General features: G+C 44.3%; 1 protein-coding gene and 1 long non-coding RNA gene across 2 annotated transcripts; one reads left to right on the top strand and one right to left on the bottom strand.

The window, feature by feature from the left end:
• Positions 1–1788: 1788 nt before the first annotated feature.
• LOC109764836 (type I inositol polyphosphate 5-phosphatase 13) lies at positions 1789–8238 on the bottom strand. The gene is made up of 11 exons (XM_020323619.4): positions 7032–8238; positions 6674–6926; positions 5762–6569; positions 4893–5017; positions 4683–4767; positions 4281–4434; positions 4159–4196; positions 3817–4084; positions 3503–3626; positions 3048–3408; positions 1789–2632 (listed from the first exon to the last, which is right to left on the bottom strand). The coding sequence occupies exons 1-11, from the start codon at positions 7963–7965 to the stop codon at positions 2228–2230; spliced, it is 3555 nt and encodes a 1184-aa protein (XP_020179208.2). The 5' UTR covers positions 7966–8238; the 3' UTR covers positions 1789–2227.
• Positions 8239–22196: 13958 nt separating this feature from the next.
• LOC120965204 (uncharacterized) lies at positions 22197–24000 on the top strand. Its single transcript, XR_005757630.3, has 3 exons — positions 22197–22369; positions 22526–22603; positions 22750–24000. It is a non-coding gene; the product is annotated as an uncharacterized lncRNA (long non-coding RNA).
• The last annotated feature ends 463 nt before the right edge of the window (positions 24001–24463 follow it).

The raw sequence follows: 24463 nt of genomic DNA, 5'->3' as shown, positions 1-24463 counted from the left end.
AATTACTAGCGGGGAATCACCTCGGTCATTGAGAAGCTTCACCTTGAGAGCATTGACACATCTACATGGCATACCAAGAACACTGTGAAGAATCGGTGGGCAAGTAGAAACAGCGTGGGCATATCTCATTGAAAAGCCATAGCTTTGCTTACCATGTTTGTGGCTTGGACCATTTGAAATGGGTGTAACACTAGGGTATTCCGCCACAAGAGCGCCTCTTCGGCAGTCCTTCTCAACATCATCATGACCGAGGCAAACTTATGGATCACCGCGGGTGCGAAGAAATCAGGATCTATTGTAGTTTTTCATGTGGCTTCCAAGGGTTATTTGTAACAAACTCTATTCTCCCTTCATTAATAGATTAGGCAAATCTTAAGGGGAGTATTGTGGTCGGACTGAGTTTATGTGTGTGGAGTAAAAGGCCCAACATGCATGTGCACTGGATATATATGCACTCTCCCCGCCCCATAATATAAGATGTTTTTGCAAGCTATGGGACGGAGGGAGTATTATGTATGTCTTCCAAGACAAGGACAGAAGGATTTAGAGAGTTGCACACCAAAAATTGGGTATTTAAAATGGTGTTTAGGCTCATGTGCCCCACATCTACTATATCACTAAGCTCTCTAGGGGTAAAAGGCCTCACAATCAATTGAGATATGTCCAATCGAAATTAGGTCATCCGATTTTGACCAAGTCAACAATTTCTCAAAACTCTCATTCAGTTCTTTTATACTATACACTATAATTCCTAATTTTTAAGTCCTCACAATTAATTGAGGTTTTTAGTTTAAACTTGGTCACCTGATTTTGAGCGGGTCAATAATTTCTCAAAGAGCTCTACCATTTAATTATTTTAATTCATCGTAATCCCTAATTTTGAAGCTCTTTTATTCGATTGAGATATTCAATTTTGAATTTGGTTTACGATTTTGATCGGGCCAATGATTTTTTAAATCAATCAACACCAACCGGCTAGAAAAACATATCAACCCCGTGCACCCTCTTACCACCTAAAAAAAGAAGCGCCACCATGTGATAATACTATAGCACCAATATAGTACATGTAGGCACCGACTTGGAAATTTACCCACAAAAGTATGAGTTGATTAGCGCATAACACATAATCACATCATGAAAGGCCCACCAAATACCGCATTATAAATAAACATAAAACACACTCCATCGTCTCCCCCATCCGCCAAACAAAATATTCAATCAGTTCCAAAATAAAAGGGGTATTAGTTCTTTGGAAAGTCAAATTTCTTTAACTTTAACCAAGTTTAGAGCCAAAAATATCGACATCCACAATATTAAGCCAAAAAAATATGAAAATTTATTTCATGGTGAACCTAATAACACCTTTACGAATTTTGATATTTTCTTTGTAAATTTGATCAAACTTAAAGAGGTTGGACTTTTCAAAAAAGTAATACACCTTATAATTTAAAACAAAACGGGTACTTTTTTTTTTAAGAATCTCAACAACACCAACGACGCAGCAAAGCGCATCCAACCCTTCTAGTTGAATACTAAACCAGAAGAAGAAAACAGTAAAAGAAATTGCTTACTGTCAAGCGTCAACATGAGTGTCTGTTATCGTAGTTTCGTCGGTCCAAACTTAACTTTGTTTAATTTGCAGCAAAAATGAAGCACACTTCAGCCGAACAGAAATGTGTACTGTTATCGCCTATCCTGCACAACTACAAACTGAGATCAAAATTTGAAGGCCAGTAAGATGACTGACATAATCACCATGGAAGATTCTTGGGCACAAAAGATGCTTCAAGAGAACAATGAATTGATCTCTTATTGACAAAATGAATAAGCCATCAGTTACAAGATCATTAGCAGTTTTGAGTGAAGGAAAGAACAAGCCTAAGGTAATTCTATGAAACAGATTACACTGATCACTGTCCATTCATTAACAGGACGAATTTTCCCTAAAGAACACTCCTTAAGAATCAAGAGGGAAAATCCCACTCCCTAAAGAACACTCTTCAAGAAACAAGGAGGAAAAAATCAACTTATTTTTTAGCAGTGGCATGACTCTAGACTCCTTGTTTGGGCTACACAGAGAATGGCAGCTGGTAGAGGTAAGTGAAGCATATGTACAGAACCAGAGCAACTCCTTCCCTTCCTGGTTTATGTGAGGCATCTAAAGGCTTCCCTGACCCCCATCTCCTAGACAGAACTGCAGTATTGATTGTACTCCTTTCTACAGGCCTCAGGGACAACGCATGCGGTACAAATCATGCACCTCCGTGCTTGCGAACTGCGCGTAGTCCTGTTGTTGTTGACGACTCGCCTCCTTCTTCTTGGAAGAACGCTTAGACGGCGCTTCACTGGGCATGTTATTGCTTGGTGGAGTTAGTGTCACCGGTGGGTTGATAGGTGGGGGCGCTGATGTTGCTGGGCAGCGATGTCGGACATTGATCGTGTGCGTCTTGGTTTCAGTTGAGGTGCTACCAGTTATGTTTACCACAATAACAGCTTCCTTGTCCCTGGTGTCTTCGCACCACCAGTTTTGTGGTATCCCGTCCACAAATTCTTCTTGTGTGTAGAAGTCCTCATGGTGTATTGTAATATCCACGGTTTCTCCTGGTTTAATAAGACCGTTCGCTGGTAGGACCTGTCGTGCCATGGTAAATTAGAAGTTGGTTATGGTATTCAGCATAAAGGCAATGACAAATCGAGAATGCCAAAGAACCCGCACTTCAGAACTACTGTCTGCCATGGGCTGCGGACGTGGAGTTTTGCCGTGATTCAGTAATGACTAACGATTATTGATCTATATGGGCAAATGGCTACATAGTTTGTTTCTTATAAGCTTTGCTAGAAATTATAAGGAGTAATAATCGATGAATCATATGGTTCCTATAGGTTGCCGCGAGAACCTACATATAGACTGAAGTTTCACATCATGGAGTCATCGATGGATCATATGGTTCCTATAGGTTACCTTTAGACTCCATGATGGTACAACATAAAAAGTTGGTCGAAAAACTTAGTTGTATGCAAGTATAAAAAAATATAGTCATTCATACCTCAAGCCAAAGCGGAAAGCCAAATGATGCCCTTGGAATAATCTCTGGTTTAGTCCCATCGTCCTTTTTGGTCGACTGGCCTTCACATAGGATTTCAAAAGCTGCTTTGCTTGTTTCACAATTATTGGTAATTTGGAAAACAATATTCTCTTGATTTTCCAATATAATTTCCTCTGTGCTAACTGTGCTGTCAGGAACAAAACAAGACTCCTTAAGCATAGACCGCACTTCCTCGTTCGATTCGATTATTTCTCCATACTCTTGTCTTCTTGTTAACTCATCTACTCGTGCAATATCAACGCTAAATGTGCACCTCACAGGTTTATGATCACTCTCTGTGACCTCCATGACAGCTACATACCTATTAAAACAGAGGTAAAACAATATGCATATGAGAGAAAGGAATGGTGGGATATCACAAGGAGAAATCAAGAAAAAGTGTTGTAGTAGCTGACGATGTAATTGCAGCAACTACAGGGCACTCTAGCGAGCATTCGGCTACTGATACAGCACGACTGTCGCGATATAGCACCCTATCACACCAAGCAGGTATCCGCTTCTTCTCACCCGAATCATACCCTACAAGGCAGTTGAATAAGAAGCTTCAGAACCAATGGTTTTATTTACTATGCGCTAATAAATTACAAAGCGATTAAGAAATATATATTTCTAAGTGAGCCAGTGGCAAGATCTGAGCAGAGTTTTTTTTTAAATCATCGCTGAACAGAAAATAATTGATCAAATGCTTGTAGAATCAAAAGAGGCATACCTCCAAGACCTGGCGCGTGCTTTTGGAATTTGTAAGTCGGTGGGAATTTGATCAGACCTTCACGCATTCCTTGAAATACTTTTCCAGCTTTCATTTCTGCTCGAAGCTGATCCTTCTCTCTTAGCCAATCAAAGCTTCTTTGGGAAACCATGTCCCTTGCTTCATCATATGTGATACCATAAAGCCGGTAGTTGAAATCACCAAGAAAGACAACCATATCAGCATCAGCCAAGTCAGGCCTGACCTCATCAACTGGATTTCCATTAACCTGCCATTACCACAAAATCTGGACATTAGCATAATTCATCAGTATGGATATCCTGAAGGTTAGAGAACACGTACATTCACTGTTTTGTGCAATTGGACAGATGTAGCAGAAGCTGAAACAAAAGAAATCACAAGGGTTAGAGAAAGTACTTTTTGGTGCTTGAAACAACATTATGGAAATTAAATAGGAAACGAACATGTGGATCCATGAGGTTTGTTGAAAGCCATTGTACGATAAATGTGATCGAAGTCAGCATTGCGCCTGGCAACAGCTTCCAGATGTGCAGCAAAATGATTGCTCACAAAACACATTTTACGATCGTAGACTCTTATTCTTAATCCTACACCACCCTGCAGAAGAATCACTTGTCATGACGCAAGGAAAATAATTGGGGAGCATGACTTAGACACATGCAACAAAATATAAATCGGTGCAGTGATCAGTGACTTGAATGTACTCTACTGATTACTTCATTCCAACTTTCATTCTTCATGTTTAGAAACTTGTCATTATGGTAGTTGTACATAAGGACACAGCCTTCAAAAATGGTGGCTACAACGAGGAACATGAATGTCTGTACATATATACCATCATATACCTTATTGCCGATGGCACGTCCAAGACCACATGGAACTGCTGCAGCCTCAACATCACCGACATATGGCTTAAGACTTTTTCTTGCCCTTGAAAAGTTAATATTTTCCATATTATGTATATCACATGAGAACGGAAACTCAACAGGTTATCATTATGCGGCAAAAGAAATTTGATCGTAATTCTAAGAAACTAATTCATGACAGGCCCATACCATGCAGCAATAAGCAATGCAGCCAACTGCCTAGAACCAACTCGGTGGAATGATGTCCCCTCATCAAGTGCTTTGCCTATATTGTCTATCCACCATTGACCATTGGCACTTCCCTCAAGTCCTACCTAAAACCATGAACAAGGGAAGTTCAGTAAAGCGTGTGACTCAGGGATACTTACACATAAAGAAAGCAACAATATGAGCCATCACGGAGATCATAATTTTTAAATTTGAGAGAGAAAGTAAAACAATCAAAATAAGATAGACTTAACGAAAAGAATGATGCAGATGACATTTTGGTTCATTCAAGTGAATATCATAAAATTGGAAGTGTCCAAGAAAAACCGTAGTTGCCATGAAACAATACATAAATCATGTCACATTGATGATTGATAACCAAAAGCTTGGTTGCTGGGGAAAGCAACAACTAATGACTGGATTGTACAATAGCAGGAAAAGATGAAACAGTAAAACCGTGATAAAATGGCTAAAACATGTTAGTGAGAGTATAATGAACAACATTACAACTTGGAACAGTATTGAAGTGTTCTTTCCGCATAAGAATGCTCGTAATTGCTTTAGAAAAAAATATGCTGTCACAAAACTAATATCCGGTGGTGAAAATTCAAGAGTTGAGAGTGATCTAAAGCACAAAAATGGAATCTAAAGGGAATAACCCCACTTTACAAGTAAATTGCTAAGATAGTGCGATTGGCAGGTTGAACCATATACATCGAATTAACACTCCTAAAGCAGGATTAGTTGTTAATGTTCTTAGCTACCAATACATACTTCGACGCAGGCTTTAAATAATTGATTGATTGAACAGCAACAAAATGAATGACTGAAAGGGAGATAAAGTATCTCACAGTTTCTTTTGCTGCAGAAATTGCAAGAAAACCTGCACCCATCTCAACCTCTTGTAATCCAACAACAACTAACCCAACATCAGATGCTACGCTACCCAACCATGCTTTAAGTGACTCTGCAGTTGCTTTTCCCTGCGCTACATTCCAACTTCCAACCATTATGTTTATCTTTTCCATTCTAGTGTATGACAATTCTTTGTTAGCCAATTCAGTTCGCAAAACATCATCAAGAGGTCCAGGGGAAGTCAGTGGCCATCCCCGGATACCGCCATGATGTGCCAGAGTGTAGATGTAAGAACCACCAATCGCCATCCTTATGACCGGGCAGCTATGTCCAGTCCATCCTGCGAGAAGGTTACCATCGACATCCATGACTTGAACAGTACCACTGGCGTAGCCGACCCACACCCTATCTCCGAGTGCCTTTATGCACTGCACAGAAGAAGTATGATGCTGGAACTCCTGCATTCGGTTCCCATTTCCATCCCACTGGATAATGCAACCATTTGTGCATCCAGACCAAATTGCCCCATCATCTGCTTGAGCCACTGCTCCTGTTCTCCGGTTATCTTCGACAAATGTCCCCTTTGTTGCAACCCTGCGCACCGCATCGGCTGCTCCCATTAAGGCATTCCTAGATTTCTGGAAGAAGTTCAAAGAGCCTCCCGACTTGTCCTTCTTCGATGGCTTTACTTTGACCTCTACTTCCTCCATGGGTTGCTCTGGCATGACCGGTGCATCTAGCCGAGCCGACTCAACTTGGCCATCCATTCCAAATACTTTCAGCAGCTCCCTTGTACGAGCATCCCTGAGGCACACATTTCAGTACAATCTACAAGTTAAAGCAGCTACCTGGCAAAGACGGTAATCTAATCTAAACACAACATTTCATTGGTATTTCTGAAGGCATACCAGAGAGCAAATGTCATGCTTGTCAGGGTCCAAACCTTGGCCCGAGAATGATCGGCGAGCATGTACTTAACATCGGATGCAGGGAGAGAGCATACGTTGCCAACTGTGCAATGGTTCCTGAGGTCAATGTACGCCCTCTCCACCAACAATGCAGCCATGTGCCTCTCTTCCGGTGACAGCGAGAGGGACTTGGCAATGGCATCGTATGGCCATGCCTTTATGACTCCAGCCTCTGAGCCCGACCATATCTCACCTGCCAGATTCAAACAGCGAGAGGGATTCTTCACATTTGGCAAGCACATACAACAGAAATGCATTGTCACAATATGAGGAGATGATAGATAGATGGCATGCTCACCATATGAGGTGATGGCCATGGAGAGCACGGGCGTCCGGCCGTAGGCCTGCCATGTGAGGGCTTCCCTGAACACGGGGGCGCTGTTGGGTCCACCGTGTGCGCTTCCCCCAACGCTCCCTTCGCCGCCTGAACCAGGAGGCGGAGGCGCGGGCGCCGTGGCGGCCGTCTCGAGGTCCATGCGCCACGAGCGGATCCTCCCGTCCTTGTGCCCCGTCCACAGCAGCCCGTTGGCCCTGTCCATGGCGACGCAGAGCGCGGGCGGCGCGGGTACGCCCTCGCGGAAGGGCGCGCTCTCCTCGTCGCCCCGGCGCGCGCCAGCGCCCCAGCCGGCGAACACCTCGTCGAGCGCCCACACCCTGATCCCGGATTCGGCCCCGGCCCACAGTTGGCGGCGCTGCGGATCGGAGGCGAGCGTGCGGAGGAAGGAGCCGGCCTGCGTCTCCCGGAGCGGGTGGGGCCGCACCTCGAGCGGGGGAGGGCGGTGCGGGTGCATTGCCGCGCGGAGCGGCACGCGGAAGATGCCCTTGCCGCCGCCCGCGCCGACAAACTCCGGGAGGGTGCCGGCGCCGCCGCCGTACTCGGACATGGCGCGCTCGAGCGTCATGGAGCCGTCGCTGGCGCCGCCGACGGAGCGGCGGGAGCTGGGGCCGGAGGAGTAGGAGGCGCTGGGGTGGTGGTGGTGCTGCTGCTGCGGCGGGAGCGGCGGGTGGTAGCCGGCGGGGACGCCGGCGGAGGAGTCGTGGTGCGCGTAGGAGAGGGAGTGGGAGGCCGGGAGGACGTGGTCGTCGTCGAGGCTGAGGTTGCGGAGCGCGGCGCGGCGCGCGGACGCGGTGTCCCCGCGCGACAGCGGCTGGCTGTAGGAGATGCCCCTCCGCTGCGGCGGCCGCGACGAGGCGGCGGCCAGCTCCTTGAGCGCCTCGTCGTCGGGCTCCATGGGTGTGATCGTGATCGCGCCCCCGCCACCGACGGCCGGTCGATCTGATGTGCGTGCGTGCGCGCGGGCGGCCTGATCGGTGAGTGGTCCTGGGGCTGGGCGTGGGAATGGGAGCGGGAGGGATAAGATGGAAATGGTCAAGATGGCGAGGCGAGGGAGGAGGGCGCGGCGAGGGAGGCGCGGGAGAGGGAGTGGTCGGGGGTCCGAGGCCGCGCGCCACCCGCGGCCGTCGGAGACGGAGGCCAAGGGGGGGCGCGTGTCGCCTGCTCCTGTCTGCGGACCGGGACCCACTGTCAGCGTCCGAGGCTATTTTTTCACTCTTTTCGTCGTTTCTCTTCTCCTCGCATGAAATTTCCTTCAATTTCAGCCACCTAAATTAGTACTGCCACAAGATTGGTTACAATCTACTCCCTCCGGTCCTTTTTAAGTTTTGTCTAAAGTCAAAACATCTCTAGTTTGGCCAAATTTATAGACAAAGTACAAATATCCACAATACCAAATCAATATAATTAGATTCATTATGGAATGTAGTTTCATATTATATTTATTTAGTATTATTGTAGATGTTGATATTTTTTTAAATAAATTTGGTCAAACTTTATAAAGTTTGACTTGACACAAATTTTATATACGGAGTAAAAGGGACGGAAGGGAGTAACACTCAGCCAAGCAATGTTATTGGGCACCGTGTTTTTTGTGCAAGGTATGTATGATTGACGTTCTAATTCTATTTCAAATGTGATAAATTAGTCCTAAAACTTTGAAACAGCCTAGTCCCAGTTATTTACGGGCCGGACCCCCCTTTCCCTGACCTAGACGAGCGGTGATGGCAACAGACCTAACCTACTACTTGGCGAGTCCGAGCGCCCCTTCTCCCTCCGTTTGTCACTCCAACGACAGGAGAGGACGGGGTGATGTGACCCCGTCTTCGGAGAAGAGGGAGTACAAGGGGAGGTCCGATCTTCACGGCATAGGACCTTCAGCTCCCGAGGCTATTTTTTCACTCTTTCCATCATTTCTCTTCTCCTCGCATGAAATTTCCTTCAATTTCAGCCAGCTAAATCAGTACTGCCACAAGATTGGTTACAATCCACTCCCTCCGTTCCTAAATGTGTAAGTATTTTTTAGAGATTTCAATATGAACGATGTATATAGACATGCTTTAGATTGTGGATTCACTGTTATTGGGCACTGTTTTTTTCTTTGTGTAGGGTATGTACAATTGAGGTTCTAATTCTATTTCAAATGTGATAAATTAGTCCCAATACTTTGAAACAACCTAATCCCAGTTATTTATGGGCCGCACCCCCCCTTTCCTTGACCTAGACGAGCGGCGGTGGCGACAGGCCTACCCTACTACCCGGCGAGTCGGAGCCGCCCTTCTCCCTCCGTCTGACGCTCCAATGATAGGAGGGGGCGGGGACCCTAGATCTTCGGTCTGAAGGTGGTAGGGTTAGAATAAATTTAGGATTGTCACCATTCGGTGGCGGTGAGGCGATGTTGTCACCGTCAACGTCGAATAATGTCTCCCAGTCTCGCCCTCATTCCAGTGATGCTTCTTCACATATCATCGGGAGGTGTGTAGAAGATGGTGTGTCTTGAATCTGGTTCTTTAGGTTGATTTTTTTATAGGTTTGTCTAGATCGCGCTATCCTACACAGGGAACAATACAGTTGTATATCTTGGTCATCTGGCTCCAGTTCCGACCTATGATGGTTGGCAAGCCTCGGTCCTATTAGGGAGCGTAGGAGATTTGTGCTCTTCGACTCCGTCTGGTCGAAACTGAGGCGCTGCGGGCCTTGTCTTGAGTTTTTTCTCTTCAGGGCAGTGATTTGTTATGCAGGTTGCAGTCACCTGGGTCTTATGGTCTACAAGGACGATTTTACAGCAGCTACTTCTACAAGATCCTAGGTTTAAACAAGTTTTTTCTGCTAAGACACGGAGCAGAGGCGGCACCGAGCTTTGCTTAAGGCGCGTCGTTGCTACCTCTTGAGCTTGCGTTGGTTTTTCCCTTGAAGAGAAAAGGGTGATGCAGCAAAGTAGAGTAAGTATTTCCCTCAGCTTTTGAGAACCAAGGTATCAATCCAGTAGGAGACAACGCGCAAGCCACCGAATACCTGCACAAACAAACATCAACTTGCACCCAACGCGATAAAGGGGTTGTCAATCCCTTCACGGTTATTTGCAACGTGAAAAATCTGATAGAGATGGATAGACGGTAAAATAATATTTTTGGTATTTTTTGGTTTATGGAACGAAAAGTAAAAGATTACAAAGAAACTAAATAGGAAACGGAGATTGTAGATCGGAAACTTATATGATGGAAAATAGACCCGGGTGCCATAGGTTTCACTAGAGGCTTCTCTCAAGATAGAAATTATTACGGTGGGTGAACAAATTATTGCCGAGCAATTGATAGAAAAGCGCAAAGTTATGACGATATCTAAGGCAATGATCATGAATATAGGCATCACGTCCGTGTCAAGTAGACCGAAACGATTCTGCATCTACTACTATTACTCCACACATCGACCGCTATCCAGCATGCATCTAGAGTATTAAGTTCATAAAGAACAGAGTAACGCCTTAAGCAAGATGACATGATGTATAGGAATTAACTCAAGCATTATGATAATAACCCCATCTTCTTATTCTCGATGGCAACAATACAATACGTGTCGTTTCCCCTTCTGTCACTGGGATCGAGCACCACAAGATTGAACCCAAAGCTAAGCACTTCTCCCATTGCAAGAAAAACCAATCTAGTTGGCCAAACCAAATCGATAGTTCGAAGAGACTTGCAAAGATATCAAATCATGCATATAAGAATTCAGAAAAGATTCAAATAATATTCATAGATAAGCTGATCATAAATCCACAATTCATCGGATCTCGGCAAACACACCGAAAAAGAGTATTACACCGAATAGATCTCTAAGAACAGCGAGGAGAACTTTGTATTGAGAATCAAAGAGAGAGAGAAGAAGCCATCTAGCTACTAGCTATGGACCCGTAGGTCTGTGGTAAACTACTCACGCTTCATCGGAAAGGCAATGGTGTTGATGTAGAAGCCCTCCGTGATCGAATCCCCATCCGGCAGGACGCCGGAAAAGGCCCCTAGATGAGATCTCACGGTTACAGAAGGTTGCGGTGGTGGAAAAGTGGTTTCGTGGCTCCCCTGAAAGTTTTTAGGGTATATGAGAATATATAGGCGAAGGAACGAGGTCGGTGGAGCTACGAGGGGCCCACAAGGTCGGGGGCGCGCCCTCCACCCTCCAAGTCTCCTGTGTGTCTTCTGGTCCAAGAAAAAACATCGCGAAAGTTTTATTCCGTTTGGACTCCGTTTGGTATTCCTTTTCTGCGAAACTCTAAAATAAGGAAAAAGCAGGAACTGGCACTGGGTTCTAGGTTAATAGGTAAGTCCCAAAAATCATATAAAATAGCATATTAATGCACATAAAACATCCAAAACAGATAATATAATAGCATGGAACAATAAAAAATTATAGATACGTTGGAGACGTATCAGCCGTCGATGAAGGGAAGAGCACGGGGCAGAGGCGGCACAGAGCTTTGCTTAATGCGCGTCATCGTTGAAGGGAAGAGCACGGTGAAGGAAATATGCCCTAGAGGCAATAATAAAGTATTATATATTTCCTTATATCATGATAAATGTTTATTATTCATGCTAGAATTGTATTAGCCGGAAACATAATACATGTGTGAATACATAGACAAACAGAGTGTCACTAGTATGCCTCTACTTGACTAGCTCGTTAATCAAAGATGGTTATGTTTCCTAGCCATAGACATGAGTTGTCATTTGATTAACGAGATCACCTCATTAGGAGAATGACGTGATTGACTTGACCCATTCCGTTAGCTTAGCACTCGATCATTTAGTATGTTGCTATTGCTTTCTTCATGACTTATACATGTTCCTATGACTATGAGATTATGCAACTCCCGTTTACCGGAGGAACACTTTGTGTGCTACCAAACGTCACAACGTAAATGGGTGATTATAAAGGTGCTCTACAGGTGTCTCCAAAGGTACTTGTTGGGTTGGCGTATTTCGAGATTAGGATTTGTCACTCCAATTGTCGGAGAGGTATCTCTGGGCCCACTCGGTAACGCACATCACTATAAGCCTTGCAAGCATTGTGACTAATGAGTTAGTTGCGGGACGATGTGTTACGGAATGAGTAAAGAGACTTGCCGGTAACGAGATTGAACTAGGTATCGAGATACCAACGATCAAATCTCGGGCAAGTAACATACCGGTGACAAAGGGAACAACGTATGTTGTTATGCGGTCTGACCGATAAAGATCTTCGTAGAATATGTGGGAGCCAATATGGGCATTCAGGTCCCGCTATTGGTTATTGACCGGAGACGTGTCTCGGTCATGTCTACATAGTTCTCGAACCCGTAGGGTCCGCACGCTTAACGTTACGATGACAGTTTTATTGAGTTTTGATGTACCGAAGGAGTTCGGAGTCCCGGATGAGATCGGGGATATGACGAGGAGTCTCGAAATGGTCGAGACGTAAAGATCGATATATTGGACGACTATATTCGGACTTCGGAAAGGTTCCGAGTGATTCGGGTATTTTTTGGAGTACCGGAGAGTTACGGGAACACGTATTGGGCCTTATTGGGCCATACGGGAAAGAAGGAAAAGGGCCTCAAGGGTGGCCGCACCCCTCCCCTTGGTCTGGTCCGAATTGGACTAGGGAAGGGGGGCGCCCCCTTCCTTCCTTCTCTTTTTCCCTTCCTCTTTTCCTATTCCTTATGGGAGGTGGAATCCTACTAGGACTAGGGAGTCCTAGTAGGACTCCACACTTGGTGCGCTCCCTCCTAGGGCCGGCCTCCTCCTCCCTTGCTCCTTTATATACGGGGGTAGGGGGCACCCCATGGACACAACAATTGATCCTTGAGATCTCTTAGCCGTGTGCGGTGCCCCCCTCCACCATATTACACCTCGATAATACCGTTGCGGAGCTTAGGCGAAGCCTTGCGTCGGTGGAACATCATCATCGTCACCACGCCGTCGTGCTGACGAAACTCTCCCTCAACACTCGGCTGGATCGGAGTTCGAGGGACGTCATCGAGCTGAACGTGTGTAGAAATCGGAGGTGCCGTACGTTCGGTACTTGATCGGTCGGATCGTGAAGACGTACGACTACATCAACCGCGTTGTGATAACGCTTCCGCTGTCGGTCTACGAGGGTATGTGGACAACACTCTCCCCTCTCGTTGCTATGCATCACCATGATCTTGCGTGTGCGTAGGAATTTTTTTGAAATTACTACGTTCCCCAACAGTGGCATCCGAGCCTGGTTTTATGCGTTGATGCTATGCACGAGTAGAACACAAGTGAGTTGTGGGCGATATAAGTCATACTGCTTACCAGCATGTCATACTTTGGTTCAGCGGTATTGTGAGATGAAGCGGCCCGGACCGACATTACGCGTACGCTTACGCGAGACTGGTTTCACCGTTGCGAGCACTCGTTGCTTAAAGGTGACCGGCGGGTGTCTGTCTCTCTCACTTTAGTTGAACCGAGTGTGGCTACGCCCGGTCCTTGCGAAGGTTAAAACAGCACCAACTTGACAAACTATCGTTGTGGTTTTGATGCGTAGGTAAGAACGGTTCTTGCTAAGCCCGTAGCAGCCACGTAAAATATGCAACAACAAAGTAGAGGACGTTTAACTTGTTTTTGCAGGGCATGTTGTGATGTGATATGGTCAAGACATGATGTGATATAATGTGTTGTATGAGATGATCATGTTTTGTAACCGAGTTATCGGCAACTGGCAGGAGCCATATGGTTGTCGCTTTATTGTATGAGATGCAATCGCCATCTAATAGTTTTACTTTATCACTAAGCGGTAGCGATAGTCGTAAAAGCAATAAGTTGGCGAGACGACAATGATGCTACGATGGAGATCAAGGTGTCGCGCCGGTGACGATGGTGATCATGACGGTGCTTCGGAGATGGAGATCACAAGCACGGTGCTTCGGAGATGGAGATCACAAGCACAAGATGATGATGGCCATATCATATCACTTATATTGATTGCATGTGATGTTAATCCTTTATGCATCTTATCTTGCTTTGTTTGACGGTAGCATTATAAGATGATCCTTCACTAAATTATCAAAGTATAAGTGTTCTCCCTGAGTATGCACCGTTGCAAAAGTTCTTCGTGCTGAGACACCACGTGATGATCGGGTGTGATAGGCTCTACGTTCAAATACAACGGGTGCAAAACAGTTGCACACGCAGAATACTCAGGTTAAACTTGACGAGCCTAGCATATAACAGATATGGCCTCGGAACACGGAGACCGAAAGGTCGAGCGTGAATCATATAGTAGATATGATCAACATAGTGATGTTCACCATTGAAACTACTCCATCTCACGTGATGATCGGATATGGTTTAGTTGATATGTATCACGTGATCACTTAGAGGATTAGAGGGATGTCTATCTAAGTGGGATTTCTTAAGTAATATGATTAATTGAACTTAAATTTATCATGAACTTAGTCCTGATAGTATTTTGCAAATTATGTTGTAGATCAATAGCTCGCGTTGTTGCTTCCCTGTGTTTATTTTTGATATGTTCCTAGAGAAAAATTATGTTGAAAGATGTTAGTAGCAAAGATGCGGATTGGATCCGTGATCTGAGGATTATCCTCATTGCTGCACAGAAAAATTATGTCCTTGATGCACCGCTAGGTGACAGACCTATTGCAGGAGCAGATGCAGACGTTATGAACGTTTGGCTAGCTCAATATGATGACTACTTGATAGTTTAGTGCACCATGCTTAACGGCTTAGAATCGGAACTTCAAAGACGTTTTGAACGTCATGGACCATATGAGATGTTCCAGGAGTTGAAGTTAATATTTCAAGCAAATACCCGAGTTGAGAGATATGAAATCTCCAACAAGTTCTATAGCAAAAAGATGGAGGAGAATCGCTCAACTAATGAGCATGTGCTCAGATTGTCTGGGTACTACAATCGCTTGAATCAAGTGGGAGTTAATCTTCCAGATAAAATAGTGATTGACAGAATTCTCTAGTCACCATCACCAAGTTAGTAGAACTTCGTGATGAACTATAGTATGCAAGGGATGACGAAAGTAATTCCCGAGCTCTTCGTGATGCTGAAATCGACGAAGGTAGAAATCAAGAAAAACATCAAGTGTTGATGGTTGACGAGACCACTTCAAGTGTTGATGGTTGATGAGACCACTAGTTTCAAGAAAAGGGCAAAGGGAAGAAGGGGAACTTCAAAAAGAACGGCAAGCAAGTTGCTGCTCAAGTGAAGAAGCCTAAGTCTGGTCCTAAGCCTGAGACTAAGTGCTTCTACTGCAAAGGGACTGGTCACTGGAAGCGGAACTACCCCAACTATTTGGTGGATAAGAAGGATGGCAAAGTGAACAAAGGTATATTTGATATACAGATTATTGATGTGTACTTTACTAGTGTTTATAGCAACCCCTCGGTAATTGATACTGGTTCAGTTGCTAAGAGTAGTAACTCGAAACGGGAGTTGCAGAATAAACAGAGACTAGTAAAAGTGAACAAAGGTATATTTGATATACAAATTATTGATGTGTACTTTACTAGTGTTTATAGCAACCCCTCGGTGATTGATACTGGTTCAGTTGCTAAAGAGTAGTAACTCGAAAACGGGAGTAGCAGAATAAACAGAGACTAGTAAAAGGCGAGGTGACGATGTGTGTTCGAAGTAGTTCCAAGATTGATATGATCATCATCGCACACTCCCTATACTTTCGGGATTAGTGTTGAAACTAAATAAGTGTTATTTGGTGTTTGCGTTGAGCATGAATATGATTTGATCATGTTTATTGCAATACAGTTATTCATTTAAGTTAGAGAACAATTGTTGTTATGTTTACATGAATAAAAACCTTTTATGGTCACACACACCAACGAAAATGGTTTGTTGGATCTCGATCGTAGTGATACACATATTCATAATATTGAAGCCAAAAGATGCAAAGTTAATAATGATAGTGCAACTTATTTGTGGCACTGCCGTTTAGGTCATATTGGTGTAAAGCGCATGAAGAAACTCCATACTGGTGGGATTTTGGAATCACCTGATTATGAATCACTTGATGCTTGCGAACCGTGCCTCATGGGCAAGATGACTGAAACGCCGTTCTCCGGAACTATGGAGAGAGCAACAGATTTGTTGGAAATCATACATACAGATGTATGTGGTCCGATGAATATTGAGGCTCGTAGCAGGTATCATTATTTTCTGAGCTTCACATATGATTTGAGCAGATATGGGTATATCTACTTGATGAAACATAAGTCTGAAACATTTGAAAAGTTCAAAGAATTTCAGAGTGAAGTGGAAAATCATCGTGACAAGAAAATAAAGTTTCTATGATCTGATCGTAGAGAAGAGTATTTGAGTTACGAGTTTGGCCTTCAGTTAAAATAATGTGAAATAGTTTCACTACTCACGCCACCTGGAACACCACAGCATAATGGTGTGTCCGAACGTCATAACCGTACTTTATTGGATATAGTGCAATCTATGATGTCTCTTACCAATTTACCACTATCGTTTTGGGGTTATGCATTAGAGACAGCTACATTCACATTAAAAAGGGCACCATCAAAATCCGCTGAGACGACGCCTTATGAACTGTGGTTTGGCAAGAAACCAAAGTTGTCGTTTCTTAAAGTTTGGGGTTGCGATGCTTATGTGAAAAAGTTTCATCCTGATAAGCTCAAACCCAAATCGGAGAAATGTGTCTTCATAGGATACCCAAAGGAGACAGTTGGGTACACCTTCTATCACAGATCTGAAGGCAAGACATTCGTTGCTTAGTATGGATCCTTTCTAGAGAAGGAGTTTCTCTCGAAAGAAGTGAGTGGGAGGAAAGTAGAACTTGATGAGGTAACTATACCTGCTCCCTTATTGGAAAGTAGTTCATCACAGAAACCAGTTTCTGAGACACCTACACCAATTAGTGAGGAAGTTAATGATGATGATCATGAAACTTCGGATCAAGTTATTACTGAACCTCGTAGATCAACCAGAGTAAGATCCGCACCAGAGTGGTACGGTAATCCTGTTCTGGAGGTTATGTTACTAGACCATGACAAACCTACGAACTATGAAGAAGCGATGGTGAGCCCAGATTCCGCGAAACGGCTTGAGGCCATGAAATCTGAGATGAGATCCATGTATGAGAACAAAGTGTGGACTTTGGTTGACTTGCCCGATGATCGGCAAGCAATTGAGAATAAGTGGATCTTCAAGAGGAAGACGGACGCTGATAGTAGTGTTACTGTCTACAAAGCTAGAATTGTCGCAAAAAGGTTTTCGACAAGTTCAAAGTGTTGACTACGACGAGAGTTTCTCACTCGTATCTATGCTTAAGTCTGTCCAAATCATGTTAGCAATTGCCGCATTTTATGAAATATGGCAAATGGATAAACAAAACTGCATTCCTTAATGGATTTATTAAAGAAGAGTTGTATATGATGCAACCAGGAGGTTTTGTCAATCCTAAAAGTGCTAACAAAATATGCAAACTCCAGCGATCCATCTATGGACTGGTGCAAGCATCTCGGAGTTGGATATACACTTTGATAAGTTGATCAAAGGATATAGTTTTATACAGACTTGCGGCGAAGCCTGTATTTACAAGAAAGTGAGTGGGAGCACTATAGCATTTCTGATAAGTATATGTGAATGACATAGTGTTGATCGGAAATAATGTAGAATTATTCTGCAAAGCATAAAGGAGTGTTTGAAAGGAGTTTTTCAAAGAAAAACCTCGGTGAAGCTGCTTACATATTGAGCATCAAGATCTATAGAGATAGATCAAGACGCTTGATAAGTTTTTTCAATGAGTACATACCTTAACAAGATTTTGAAGTAGTTCAAAATGGAACAGTCAAAGAAAGAGTTTCTTACCTGTGTTACAAGGTGTGAAATTGAGTAAAGACTCAAAGCCCGACCAAGGCAAAAGATAGAAAGAGAATGAAAGTCATTCCCTATGCCTTGGCCATAGGTTCTATAAAGTATGCCATGCTGTGTACCAGATCTATTGTATACCCTACACTGATTTTGGCAAGGGAGTACAATAGTGATCTAGGAGTATATCACTGGACAGCGGTCAAAATTATCCTTAGTGGAATAAGGATATGTTTCTCGATTATGGAAGTGACAAAAAGTTCGTCGTAAAGGGTTACGTCGATACAAGTTTTGACACTAAATCTAGATGACTCTAAGTCTCGGTCTAGATACATATTGAAAGTGGGAGCAATTAGCTAGAGTAGCTCCGTGCAAAGCATTGTAGACATAGATATTTGCAAAATACTTACGGATCTGAATATGACAGACCCGTTGACTAAAATTATCTCACAATCAAAACATGATCACACCTTAGTAATCTTTGGGTGTTAATCGCATAGCGATGTGAACTAGATTATTGACTCTAGTAAACCCTTTGAGTGTTGGTCACATAGAGATGTGAACTATGGGTGTTAATCACATGGTGATGTGAATTATTGATGTTAAATCAAATGGCGATGTGAACTAGATTATTGACTCTAGTGCAAGTGGGAGACTGAAGGAAATATGCCCTAGAGGCAATAATAAAGTATTATATATTTCCTTATATCATGATAAATGTTTATTATTCATGCTAGAATTGTATTAACCGGAAACATAATACATGTGTGAATACATAGACAAACAGAGTGTCACTAGTATGTCTCTACTTGACTAGCTCGTTAATCAAAGATGGTTATGTTTCCTAGCCATAGACATGAGTTGTCATTTGATTAACGAGATCACCTCATTAGGAGAATGACGTGATTGACTTGACCCATTCCGTTAGCTTAGCACTCGATCGTTTAGTATGTTGCTATTGCTTTCTTCATGACTTATACATGTTCCTATGACTATGAGATTATGCAACTCCCGTTTACCGGAGGAACACTTTGTGTGCTACCAAACGTCACAACGTAAATGGGTGATTATAAAGGTGCTCTACAGGTGTCTCCAAAGGTACTTGTTGGGTTGGCGTATTTCGAGATTAGGATTTGTCACTCCAATTGTCGGAGAGGTATCTCTGGGCCCACTCGGTAATGCACATCACTATAAGCCTTGCAAGCATTGTGACTAATGAGTTATTTGCGGGATGATGTGTTACGGAACGAGTAAAGAGACTTGCCGGTAACGAGATTGAACTAGGTATCGAGATACCGACGATCAAATCTCGGGCAAGTAACATACCGGTGACAAAGGGAACAACGTATGTTGTTATGCGGTCTGACCGATAAAGATCTTCGTAGAATATGTGGGAGCCAATATGGGCATCCAGGTCCCGCTATTGGTTATTGATCGGAGACGTGTCTCGGTCATGTCTACATAGTTCTCGAACCCGTAGGGTCCGCACGCTTAACGTTACGATGACAGTTTTATTGAGTTTTGATGTACCGAAGGAGTTCGGAGTCCTGAATGAGATCGGGGATATGACGAGGAGTCTCGAAATGGTCGAGACGTAAAGATCGATATATTGGACGACTATATTCGGACTTCGGAAAGGTTCCGAGTGATTCGGGTATTTTTCGGAGTACCGGAGAGTTACGGGAATACGTATTGGGCCTTATTGGGCCATACGGGAAAGAAGGAAAAGGGCCTCAAGGGTGGCCTCACCCCTCCCCTTGGTCTGGTCCGAATTGGACTAGGGAAGGGGGGCGCCCCCTTCCTTCCTTCTCTTTTTCCCTTCCTCTTTTCCTATTCCTTATGGGAGGTGGAATCCTACTAGGACTAGGGAGTCCTAGTAGGACTCCACACTTGGTGCGCCCCCTCCTAGGGCCGGCCTCCTCCTCCCTTGCTCCTTTATATACGGGGGCAGGGGGCACCCCATGGACACAACAATTGATCCTTGAGATCTCTTAGCCATGTGCGGTGCCCCCTCCACCATATTACACCTCGATAATACCGTTGCGGAGCTTAGGCGAAGCCTTGCGTCGGTGGAACATCATCATCGTCACCACACCGTCGTGCTGACGAAACTCTCCCTCAACACTCGGCTGGATCGGAGTTCGAGGGACGTCATCGAGCTGAATGTGTGTAGAACTCGGAGGTGCCGTACGTTCGGTACTTGATCGGTCGGATCGTGAAGACGTACGACTACATCAACCGCGTTGTGATAACGCTTCCGCTGTCGGTCTACGAGGGTACGTGGACAACACTCTCCCCTCTCGTTGCTATGCATCACCATGATCTTGCGTGTGCGTAGGAATTTTTTTGAAATTACTACGTTCCCCAACACACGGGGCAGAGGCGACACCGAGCTTTGCTTAATGCGCGTCCTCGATGAAGGGAAGAGCACGGGGCAAAGGTGGCACCGAGCTTTGCTTAAGGCGCGTCGTCGATGAAGGGAAGATCACGGGCCAGAGGTAGCACCGAGCTTTGCTTAAGGCGCGTCGTCGATGAAGGGAAGAGCACGGGGCAGAGGCGACACCGAGCTTTGCTTAAGGCACGTCATCGATGAAGGGAAGAGCACGGGGTAGAGGTGGCACCGAGCTTTGCTTAAGGCGCGTTGTTGATGAAGGGAAGAGCACGGGACATCGCCACATATATTCTCCTCCCGATGGCATACGATGCAGGGCGGCGGCGGTGCTCGATGTATTCACATCAGTAGGTGCGACAAAGGGGTGTGGCTCTGTGGACCAAGGGGATGGGGGCGCAGCGATGGAGGTCCGACCCCTATCCCTTGAGCGGCGACATATGGCCAACCGAAGGGGAGGCCCCTGTTCCTCTTTTCTTACGGGAGCATGACTGGTCCGTTCCCTCGAGAGGCAACCTCCTCTATCCGGGGAGGGAAATAATGAATCGATATCCACTTACTAGTGGAAAAGGTGGGTAAATACTCCCAATTTCTAGGGAACATAGCAAAATGGTTAGTTGTGAAGTTGGAAAATTGGGGTGGCCCGGAAGCCAAAAATGCAGTACCAAGTTATAGGCTTTTCGCCGCTGCCCGATTCGAGCTCCCCTACTGCCCTGTCGCCGCCGCTGGATCCCCACACACACCCGTTGCCACACCGCCGCCGCGCTTCCACCGCTCTATTCGAGATTCTTGTGCCGCTACGCCACCGCCAATCCGCCACCCGATTCGAGCTCCCGCCATCGGACATTTGAGCTCCCCGCTCGCCGCATTTGACGCTAGACGCTCGGGCGCCGCACCGTTCCTCGTCGCTCAGCCGCCGACGCTCCTCTCGAAGCTCGGTTGCCACCGCTCGATCCGCAGTCGCGCTGCCGCCATGTCGTTGAAGAAAATCTCGAAGAGTAAGACCGGCTTCTTCGGGGTGCAGAAGAAGCCGTCTGGAAACTTCGGCGTGGAGTTCCAGTGCGATGGCTATCGCTACTGAATCGACACGTTCAACTCCGTCACATGGTCCTGCGTGCATACGACATTGCCACGTGGCGTTCTGGCCGGCAGAGGCACGAGATGAACTTCCCAGAGATCGAGAATCAGGCAGACGCAGGGCTAATTGGGCCGAAGAATATTAACATTTGGCGGATGAACGAGAAGGAGGAGGAGGAGGAGAATAGGCCGGTAATTCTCTTTGCTCCCGGCGATATTGATGACACGGCGATGACGAGGTTCACGCGGGAGCATCCAGAGTATGTCCAAACCGAGCGCTAGTTCTTCTGTAAGCACAAGGCCAAGCAAAAGAAGAAGACGATGAAGGAGGAAGAGGCCGGCCCCTCGATGATGATCACCATCGAGTCCGACTGCAGAAGCATGGTAGTTGGACACCAAACAAGGCAGAAAGAAATCATTGCTACCTAGGTATGTCGTCGTGAATCTATAATACCTAAATAGTTCATCCCCATTAACCTATTTCTCTTGACATGCAGTCTATCCACATCAGCGTAGATGCCATGTCAGCGGTTATCATCCAATCATTCTTCTTCGTTTGCATGTAAACAGGCGAATAGTCTCCCAGTAAAAAAGACCACTTTTCAACTGACGAAGACGGCATATGAGGTCATCCGCCTGGCTACACTAAGGCCGTAATTCTCATGTGATTTTCAGACTTCCGTAACTGATGCCCTTTGGCTTTTCTAAAAAAATAAGTTGCTTTTCCATGGGCCACGGTTACTCCAGAATCATAAAAATCCACCACCGCGTGTGCGTGTCCTACTCCTTCCTTATCCAGTCTCCGCTGCATGTCTCGATCCTTCGATATCACGCATCCTTCTCTGCTTATTAGCCGCCGGCCGCCTCATGACACCTTCATCTCCTTCTGCTGCCCTCGTTCGCCTTGCCGCCGGTCGAACCATGCGACGCCGTCGACCTACTGGCTACTGCAGAGGTTAGGAGGAGTTGTGGTGTCACCAGATGCCCTGGGCAACGTGGATCTTGATTCTTGAGCCACCGCCATCCCCTGTCTTTTTCTATCAGGCTGGATGCTCCGCACAAAAATCTGCATGGCTATTGGTGACAAGTGTTTCCCTGCTCCCTGTCACAGGGCACTGATTCAAGGCACACCCAACGTCATCTATGATTAGAGGAAAAAATTCTGCATGGACTCCGTGAAACCGAGGAGGTATGTAACTACTATATCATAGGCTTCTATGTTCGACAAGCTTTGGTAATGATATGAGATGGTCACTTTCCTTGATTTTGTTCAGAAGAGGCGTGGATCTATTATGTTTAATTTTGCCCCATATGACGTATTCTTGCAAATCCCAGGAACTGATCAGATTAAAAGAGAAGTATGATGCCCAGTTGTATGGAAATATTTCATACATTTAGGACTACTGTCATGGGAAGATTGATGGAAATATTACCAAGAAAATGAATATACTGCACAATGTATTCATTTTCTAAGCTTACTGCAGTATATTCAGAACAAGGAAAAGAGCAGATTACTGCAGTGTATTCAGAACAAGGAAAACGGCAGTTGTCCAACTTTTCTCCACGTTATCTATGGTATGGGCTCAGTTTAAGTTTGAACCCTTTTATTTTATATTTTTCGTAGTTGACAGTTTGCTACTCATCTTTGTGCACTAAGCCTTGATGGATAGTACATCCACATGTCCTCCTCTGTTTAAGTATCTTGCTTATAAATCCAAACAAATTAGTCAGTGCTGACTGTGTTATCTTCCCAACTATTCTGCAATTTGCATATGCTGAACTGACTAAATATGCCTATTTGTCCAAGGTCTGAACAACATGTTTGAGATTTTAAACCACAAAAATTGTCATTCTCTATTTTTTATTCACTTAATGTACCTTATAAGGTTTCATGCATAGTTTCTTTTTGTTGCAACAAATTCTGTTTTCAACTCGACAATTTGGATCTCGGTACTTATGTGTATAATCACTCATGCTCTATTCAGCCTAATGCTTTGAGCAAAAAGAATTGGTACTCACTTTGGCAAACAGAGAGAAAGGAATATGTTTTTTTTGTTGATATTGGAGCTCCATCACCCACTGTCAAGTATTGCAAGCAAGCAACTAAAGCAACTACAGTGGCCAATAATGCATATATGAAGATTGATTTACAACAACAGCTCCAACATTTGTACATAATCTTTCATATTGTGTCTCTTTCCGAATCCCCGTTAGTGTGTTTATATACATTAATATTCCTGCAAGTCAAACGAGATTACTTAATTATGCCATATCAAGATGTGTCCATTGCAGTTTTCTCATCTTAAGTTCTTAATACATTATGCAAAAAGTTATTCAATTTATCTATCATCATTTTCATAGGACTAAGAGTTCCCGCAGCAATGCGCGGGGTATCATCTAGTATATATATTAGTACACTGCACAAGGTTGTTTTGGCGAGAAGCGTACCTTGTGCAGCAAACTGCTATACTTCATGTAGGAGTGAGCCTATTGTTTTGTAAGGCAAAAATCATGTTCTACTCCCGAGCTCATTTGAGCTTGGGATGGAGAGTAAAATCTAAAAATAATTAAAAAAAATAAAAAAAATTGAAATATCTTTGGTGCAAATATTGCCAAAAGTTTTACGTGCTCACAAAATTTCATGTTGAAAAGACATTTTTGGAAATCGTGGCAAAAGAAACAAAATCAACACTCCAAAATGCTTTCGAAAACAACATTTCATGTTCTACTCCCGAGCTCATTTGAGCTTGGGATGGACAGTAAAATCTAAAAAAAAATAAAATAAAATTGAAATATTTTTGGTGCAAATATTGCCAAAAGTTTTACGTGCTCACAAAATTTCATGTTGAGAAGACATTTTTGGAAATCGTGGCAAAAGAAACAAAATCAACACTCCAAAATGCTTTCGAAAACAACATTTTTGAAGCATCAATTTTTTTTTTTACGATGACTTTCAAAAATGTGATTTTGAGATGAATTTTTGTGAGCACGTAATTTTTTTGTCAATGTTTGTACCCAAAAAATCAGAAATTTTGATTTTTATTGGATT

The sequence above is a fragment of the Aegilops tauschii genome, chromosome 5, assembly GCF_002575655.3.
Source record: "Aegilops tauschii subsp. strangulata cultivar AL8/78 chromosome 5, Aet v6.0, whole genome shotgun sequence".
Lineage (NCBI taxonomy): Eukaryota > Viridiplantae > Streptophyta > Magnoliopsida > Poales > Poaceae > Aegilops > Aegilops tauschii.
Note: the sequence above shows the minus strand (reverse complement) of the source record. Positions and strands in the feature narration are given on the sequence as shown.